Here is a 7,935-nt window from a genome sequence, read left to right on the forward strand (position 1 = left end):
ATATGGCAATACTTTCCTATAACAAAATAGACCTGCAGAAAGAAATGACTAATAAAATATCTTACATATGCATCGTTGTATGCTTTATATTGAGATTTTCCTTAGCTTTGATTGTAATTTCACAATTTTGTAATTTATCATTGTTTATTAAATTCTGAAAACTGAGTGGCTTTGTTAATATTTTGTTCTAGAAGGCGGTTAGATGTGCCCTTTTTTTGAACACCTGGCCCTTTAGTGGTCTCTGTACGGCCCTGAATCTGATATATCACTCCAGTTACTTTTTACTGGTTTTGTTTTTAAACCACCATTAACATAAGCAGTGTAACTATATATTGTATATTTGACGTTTGTCATGTGTGATTAATTGGAGCGTAATGGTGGAGCATTTATGCGCATTTATTGATCAGCACACCGCTTGTTTCCGTCTAACGGACATCTGCACTTTAATTTCTTTCCTCCCTCAACAGTCAGCTGCTATTCCTCTATTTAAACTACAATAAGTAGATCAACACAACTTGATCACACATTCTCTTCATTAAATACATACTCATTAGAAGCCTGAGCCACAATCAGGCAAATAATTCCGGACTATTTTTACCCCTCAAATTATAATTATGTTAACATAGCCGCATTTTTATGCGGTTTAGTTCATTTTCACCTAATTGAATCCAGATCACATCCCACATAAAGCAGATGAATTTATTGAACTTTCTCTCCTAGTGACTCAAACCACTGACTGTGGTCCCAATAACTTATAATAAATTAAATTAAGCGACTCCACTTAAATTACCAGAACTTCACCTACTGGGGTCTGAACGCACAGCCTCACAAATTCTTCCTGGTCGCATCTGCAGAGAAATCTGCGCTGGTTCATCGACAGTTGGATCTGTCTGATCCAAACCAAACAATTGAACTCTGCGAGTTTTTTACCCTGTGTGCGGCTTGGGCGTGCGTTTTTTCCAAGGATTTTTATTTTATTTTATTATAATTTTTTTTAACGTGGTTTCGGTTCTCCAAAACGGACAGATGTTACACCTGCTGTGCTCCTCCTGAGCACTGCTCTCCTTCTGGGTGCGGGAGGGTAACATCTTCACCTCCATTTGTTAAAACCTCAGGGTGAGTTAAATTTAATTCTTCGCAGCAGCGGAGCCGCGTCCACATGATGGATGGAAGAGATGCTTTGAATTTCGTCCTCGTCTCTGCTCTTTGGTCCTGCTCTGCAACATGAAGCCTCCCATTGAAATCCTCTGGGATTTGGAGTCACAACTGTGACACGTATTATTTGGAATGCTGCTCCTAGATGTAAAAACAATACCTTGTTGACTTGGTTATGAATCATAATTGCACAGCATCTAAAACCAGAGGGAATAACTGACCAAACATGCAGTGGCTTAACCAAAAATGTATTAACTAAAGTCTAGAAAACCAACAAATCAAAACTAATATCAGATCAGAATATCAGATCCAACATGTTGCAACCACGAATGGCGACATTCTAGTAAATATAAACTACTTTCTGCAGTTTGTCACAGAAGTCTTCAGACGTTTTTGATTAAGTGAAAGAATGGGGAAAGGTCTAGGGGGTATGGCTGTGTCTCATTAGAGGGACACATGGAGTTGTGCAGTCTCTCTACAGGGCTGGAAGCTGTTTCCCTCCACCTATAGTCTGAATGTGACAATTAGTCAGATGTGTCCCGTTAATATTAAGTCATGCCATTGACAATAAGTGTTAGTTAATCAAGAATAATATATAGTATGTACTATACTTAGAGAAGTGTAAAGAGATTTGGGTAACACTTTATTTGAAGGGGTGTGCATAAGACTGACATGTCACTGTCATAAATATGACATAACTGTCAGGGTTCCTGTGTGTGTGTGAGTGATCCATCTGTTCCAGCGAAGATCTTGGTGAAGAACCTGGGCAGCCTACACAGGTGGATCTCATCTGCCTCATCAGTGTTGGGGATAAAGGAGCAGCAGAACATTCGCTCAGTGCTGGATGATTAACGTGCACCGGTAGTCTCTCTAGCCATCTCTTGTGGTTTACAGTACTAGTTGTTTTGATCTGTCTCTTCAGTAATTTACCAGTGGTTTCATAGTCCCTGTGTTTGCCTGCCTTTAGGTCAGTCTCTGGAGTTTCAACTGGATCAAGTTCCATTGTTTTCTCCTCCTGAGGATTTTACCTCCAAGTCTGCCTGCCCGCTGCTCCCTCCACACCTCTCCATCAATTCTCCGGCTCCCAGTCAATACCATCCTCACTCTTCTCAGGAACCTCCGTGAACCATTTTCCACACTGGACCTTGGCACATTCCCCCATGCCTCAACCAGAATCATTCTAAAGTAAGCCGTTTCATATTGCATCGCTGATCATCTAATTTTGGACCACCAGTAACCCCGCTCTCATTCCAGGCACCTCCGATTGCACGACACTATCGCCCCCAGAAGGATTAAGAAGAATTGCCTTTAAGTTGTCTGTCTTTAAGAAAATAAAATCCTTACATTTACTTAGGCTTGTTGATTTTGCATGTGGGTCAGAAGGTTAAAGCCGAACATGGCAGAATCATCCAGCCAAGTTGACCCAGCAGAATCTACTCCTGACCCCAATTTAGATCATGCTGTACTGGTCCGTCATGACTCAATGCTGCACTCTTTATACGATCAACAAACGAATACTAACCAGCGTTTAGATCAATTTGCAGGAATGCTTAAGGAGCTTCACCAAAAGCTTGTTTCTGCTAGTCCTCCTCCCGCTGTAGGGCCACCTCCTGCCGCAGATCCACTCCCTCCTCAGGCCAGCGCTTCCGCCAGTCCTGCACAAAGTCCTCCAGCGTCCGTTCGTCTCAGAGAGGTCTCCCCACCCACACCTGAGCCCTATTCTGGTGAGATAGGTAAATGTGGGGGGTTTTTATTGCAATGCTCTTTAGTTTTTTCTTTTTCACCCCAAAGCTTTCAAACGGATGCTGCAAAGATATCGTACGTTATTGGTTTGTTAAGGGGAAGAGCGCTAAAATGGGCGGAGGCTAATTTTGGACAGCAAGTTGTTTTTCAGGGAACTTATGACTTGTTTGTGTCCACATTTAAACAGGCATTTGGGTATACTGAATCACCCGCAAGCTGTGGAATTTAAAGCAGGGTCGTCAAGCTGTAGCAGATTTTGCTATTGACTTTAGAACCCTGGCAGCCTCTTCTGGTTGGAACACAGAGGCATTAAAGGGAACTTTTCTACAAGCTCTGAACGAGAACATTAAAGATGAACTGGCTTACAGAGATGAGCCAGGTTCATTAGAGGATCTAATTTCTATGGCTATCAGGATTGACAATAGGGTCAGAGACAGGACCCGTTCTAAGAGAGAACTGAGCATATGCTCAAACAGAGTGGAATTCAATATTGCCCCCACAGATCAATCCCCTGAGGAACCTATGCAAATGGGAAGAACCAGACTAACTCCCGAAGAACGACAGCATTGCATGAGGTCTGGCACCTGCCTTTACTGTGGTCAAACAGGGCCAAAAGACAAAGCCCATCATTAGCTACGGGAGAAGTGGTGGGCAACTCAAAGAAAACCTCCCGTTTAACTCTACCATGTTCACTGATTACAAGTAATCAGTCCTTTCAGACATTTGTTTTAATAGATTCTGGTTGTGAACAGAACCTTATTGATGATAACCTTGTAAATCAACTCCAGATACCCACTGTTCCTCTTCTAGCCCCAGTCTTGGTTTCTGCACTTAATGGTAAAGCCTTACCTGTCATTACTCATTGCAGAATTCCCATTGAGCTTTTGGTTTCAGGAAATTATCGTGAGGTAATCACCTTTTTTGTATTCCCTTCTCCTCAGTCTCCAGTGGTTCTAGGCTATCCATGGCTTCTCTGCCATAATCCACACCTTGATTGGAGGAACTGCCGGGTCCACAGGGGTGCAATTTGTCATCAATGGAAGAAATCTGTGACAGAACTGCCCCTACCCCTGAATCAGAGGCATCCACTTCAACAATAAACTGTCTTAATGGGTCTGGTTGAATGAGGATGGGTACATTGGCAAACCTCCTCTTCAAATCTATGAAACTTTGTTCAGCTTCAGGTGACCAACTGAAACTAGCCTTGTCCTGGAGCACATACTGTCTGTCATCGTGTCTTCACTCTGCTTTTCCCTCAGTTGTTTCTCATCCTGCAGATGAACCCTTTCCAGCTGACTTGGCCAGTGTACCATCTGAATACCATGACCTTCGCATGGTTTTCAGTAAGTCTAAAGCTCTCTCTCTTCCTCCTCACCGTCCACACCGTCCATACGATTGTGTCATTGACCTACTTCCAGGAGCACCACTACCTACCAGCCGTTTGTACAGCATATCCAAACCGGAGAGGGAGAGCATGGAGAAATACATCAGTGAGTCCCTTGCTGCTGGCATCATCCGTTCATCCACTTCACCTTTGGGAGCCGGGTTTTTCTTCGTTGGTAAGAAGGATGGAACACTCAGACCATGTATTGACTACAGAGCCTTAAACCAAATCACTGTAAAGAATAAATACCCACTGCCATTACTTGCCTCAGCTTTTGAACTCGTTCAGGGAGCCACCCTTTTTACTAAACTCGACCTCCGTAATGCTTACCACTTGATCAGAATCCGGGAGGGAGACGAGTGGAAAACAGCATTCAGGACACCTCTTGGCCATTTTGAGTATTTGGTTATGCCCTTTGGCCTCATGAATGCACCTGCAGTGTTCCAATCGCTAGTCAATGATGTCCTCAGGGACTATCTTAATCAGTTTGTCTTTGTTTATCTTGACGACATTCTCATTTTTTCAAGATCTTTAGAGGAACACAAGACACATGTCCGCCTGGTCCTCCAGCGCCTTTTGGAGAATCGGCTGTTCATCAAGGCGGAGAAATGTGAATTCCATGCCTCATCAGTAATATTCCTTGGTTACATTTTGGGGAGCGGGCAGGTGAAGACGGATCCAGCAAAGGTTCAAGCAGTCTTGGACTGGCCTACTCCCACGTCTCGCAAGCAGCTTCAACGTTTTCTGGGGTTTGCTAATTTCTACCGTCGTTTCATTAAAAACTATAGCCAAACTGTTCTTCCCCTTACCCGCCTCACTTCCACCAAGGCTAGTTTCAGTTGGTCACCTGAAGCTGAACAAAGTTTCATAGATTTGAAGAGGAGGTTTGCCAATGTACCCATCCTCATTCAACCAGACCCATTAAGACAGTTTATTGTTGAAGTGGATGCCTCTGATTCAGGGGTAGGGGCAGTTCTGTCACAGATTTCTTCCATTGATGACAAATTGCACCCCTGTGGATTCTTCTCCCATCGTCTTTCACCAGTGGAGCAAAACTATGATGTAGGTGATAGAGAACTCCTGGCAATAAAGATGGCTTTTGATGAATGGTGTCACTGGTTAGAGGGGGCTGAGCATCCCATTGTTGTCTGGACAGATCACAAGAATCTAGCCTACCTTCAACAGGCCAAGAGCTTAAATTCCAGACAGTCTCGCTGGTCCCTCTTTTTCTCCAGGTTCAATTTTACTATTTCTTATAGACCTGGATCCAAGAACACCAAGCCAGATGCACTTTCGAGACAGTTTTCCCCTGATCATGACATGCCTGAAACCACAATCATTCCACCATCAATTATTATCGGAACTCTTTCTTGGAAGGTTAGAGACCAGGTTCTGGCTGCTCAACAGACTGAACCACCCAACCGTCTGTACGTTCCTTCATCCGTTAGAGCTCGTCTCATTCATTGGGCCCATACTGCAAAATTTTCTTGTCATCCTGGCATTAACAGAACAGTCTCTCTAATCAGAGACTAGAGAGGCCATCTTTGTATAGAGATGTCAAGGACTATGTGCTTGCCTGTTCCATTTGTGCTCGCAATAAGACTCGCAATCAACCCCCCAGTGGGTTACTTCAACCTCTTCCAGTTCCCAATCGTCCGTGGTCGCATATAGCTTTAGACTTTGTTACGGGACTACCACCTTCAAGGGGTTTCACCACCATTCTCACAATCATTGACCGCTTCTCTAAGGCCTGCCATCTAGTTCCCTTATGTAAACTTCCCACTGCCATGCAAACTGCCCATCTTCTAACTAAACATGTGTTTCGTCTGCATGCCCACAACAGCCACACCTCAACAGCTACTGGCCTATCACCTTTTGAGTCCTCTCTTGGTTATCAGCCCCCTCTGTTTCCATCAGACGAGCAACAAATATCCGTCACCTCTGTCCACCATCACCTCCGCCGTTGCAGACACATCTGGACTCAGACCAATGCTGCTCTCAACCAGACAGCCGAGGGAAACCGCAGATGGGCTGATCGTAAGAGAACCCCTGCACCGTCGTATTCACCTGGACAAGAGGTCTGGTTATCCACTCGTGACATCAATATCAAAGCATCCAATCGTAAGCTTTCCCCTCGCTTTATTGGTCCCTTTGAAATAACCTCTGTTCTCAGTCCTTCAGCCGTACGCCTCAGGCTTCCTGATGGGTTAAAGATCCACCCAGTGTTTCATGTTTCTCTTATTAAACCAGCCCGTTCCAGTCCTTTCTGCCCTCCTTCCAGACCCCCACCACCCCCCCAGGAGATTGATGGTCACCCTGCTTATGACGTCACAAAGATTCTGGCTATTCGTCGCCGGGGAAGAGGGTTCCAGTATCTTGTGGATTGGCGGGGTTATGGACCAGAGGAACGGTCATGGGTTCCCCGTTCTTTCATCCTGGACCCTGATCTTATTAGAGATTTTGAAGCTTCGCATCAGTCATCTTCATGTGGACCGCCTGGAGGNCTGGAAACAAGGGAAGGATCAGCAAGACTGACTGAGTGGTGAGTACTTGGAGAGGTCAGGGTGGAGTGTTCAGGAGAAATGAGGATCTTACTAATGATGATGATGATGAAGAGTCCATGAGGGGAGGAGTCTTAGAACTGCCATAGCGAGTGAGATCTTGGGTATGATACAAGGAAAGCTACTGGATGGTGAAGACGTTGGAGGATGGACAGGATACGTAGAGTTTGAATTGAGGAAAAGGAGTGGAACTAAAGGAGTCTTTAGACTGTGAGGAGAAACCAGAGAGTCAACAGAGAGGAGACTGGTGACTTCAAGAGATCATCAAAAAGTAGCACAAAGACCAAACTATCGCAGCGACAAAAGAGGAGTCAGAATATCATGTTAGGTTGAAACTCAGGCACCGAAGGACTGGCAACTAGCTCCTCTTATCCTCGGGCTGATAAGCCAAGATAATTAGCAGGGGTGTGAGATTGATTGGCAGGTCCAACCTCCACAGCAGCTTCCTGGCTCCCTCTGGTGGAATATGTGAGAAACTGAAGACTCCACACAATGTCCAAACCCCAGCTCCATAAGAGGATATAGGATGACTTCAAGCAATAGAAGTAGCTACATAAGATCCTTCAGCATCTTTTGTTCCTTTTGCTGAGCGCATATGCACTTGTGTTCTACTCAACAAATACATTGTACAGTAAAGATTTTATAACTCTTTTTTTGGTTATTGTTAAATTTAAGCTGATGTATGGCCACTGTTTTTTTATAAAAAAAACTCATCTAGCGTGACTAACAACTTATGTGTATTTTCAAGAAGAAAATAGGAAATGGAGACAAAACACTCTCACCTTTTCCTGTTTGCCACAGAGAACAATATTCAGATCAGGCCCAGTGAGGTCATCAAGTCTTTGAGCAAAAGACAGTCTATGTCAAGTCTCTGGTCTTTCAACAAGTTTTTGGTTATTTATTACATTGAGTTGTTTCCAATTTGGTTGTTTGAGAAACCAGTGTGTAGAGTTATGGACATTATGAAACATCTGCATCAGATTACATATGGCTATTGATTTGAAACAAGTAAACATGATTTTCAAGCTGAGCCTGTAAAAAACCTCACACTTCTAAAGCAGCTGGTGGTTACATATACCACAAAAGATTACC

The 7,935-nt window shown here is 44.0% G+C and overlaps 1 protein-coding gene and 2 long non-coding RNA genes across 3 annotated transcripts in view; 2 read left to right on the plus strand and 1 right to left on the minus strand.

Annotated features, from left to right (window-relative positions):
• LOC106938241 (uncharacterized) overlaps positions 1-821 on the minus strand; it is a 15,211-nt gene extending 14,390 nt beyond the window's left edge. The window contains exon 1 of the long non-coding RNA XR_001422579.1: positions 413-821. This is a non-coding gene — a long non-coding RNA (uncharacterized LOC106938241). The remainder of the gene's footprint in view (positions 1-412) is intronic.
• A 747-nt stretch (positions 822-1,568) lies between these two features.
• On the plus strand, positions 1,569-3,019 carry LOC106938235 (uncharacterized). The gene is made up of 3 exons (XR_001422577.1): positions 1,569-2,016; positions 2,123-2,340; positions 2,410-3,019. It is a non-coding gene; the product is annotated as an uncharacterized LOC106938235 (long non-coding RNA).
• A 465-nt stretch (positions 3,020-3,484) lies between these two features.
• On the plus strand, positions 3,485-6,824 carry LOC106938238 (uncharacterized; the record flags this gene model as incomplete). Its single annotated transcript, XM_015020155.1, has 3 exons — positions 3,485-4,457; positions 6,200-6,403; positions 6,533-6,824. Coding segments are annotated over exons 1-3 (932 nt in total), but the record flags the coding sequence as incomplete, so codon positions are not given.
• Positions 6,825-7,935: the final 1,111 nt, after the last annotated feature.

The sequence above is a fragment of the Poecilia latipinna genome, unplaced genomic scaffold (genome assembly GCF_001443285.1).
Source record: "Poecilia latipinna isolate Pla-1442-1.1 unplaced genomic scaffold, P_latipinna-1.0 Scaffold2542, whole genome shotgun sequence".
In the NCBI taxonomy this organism is placed as follows: domain Eukaryota; kingdom Metazoa; phylum Chordata; class Actinopteri; order Cyprinodontiformes; family Poeciliidae; genus Poecilia; species Poecilia latipinna.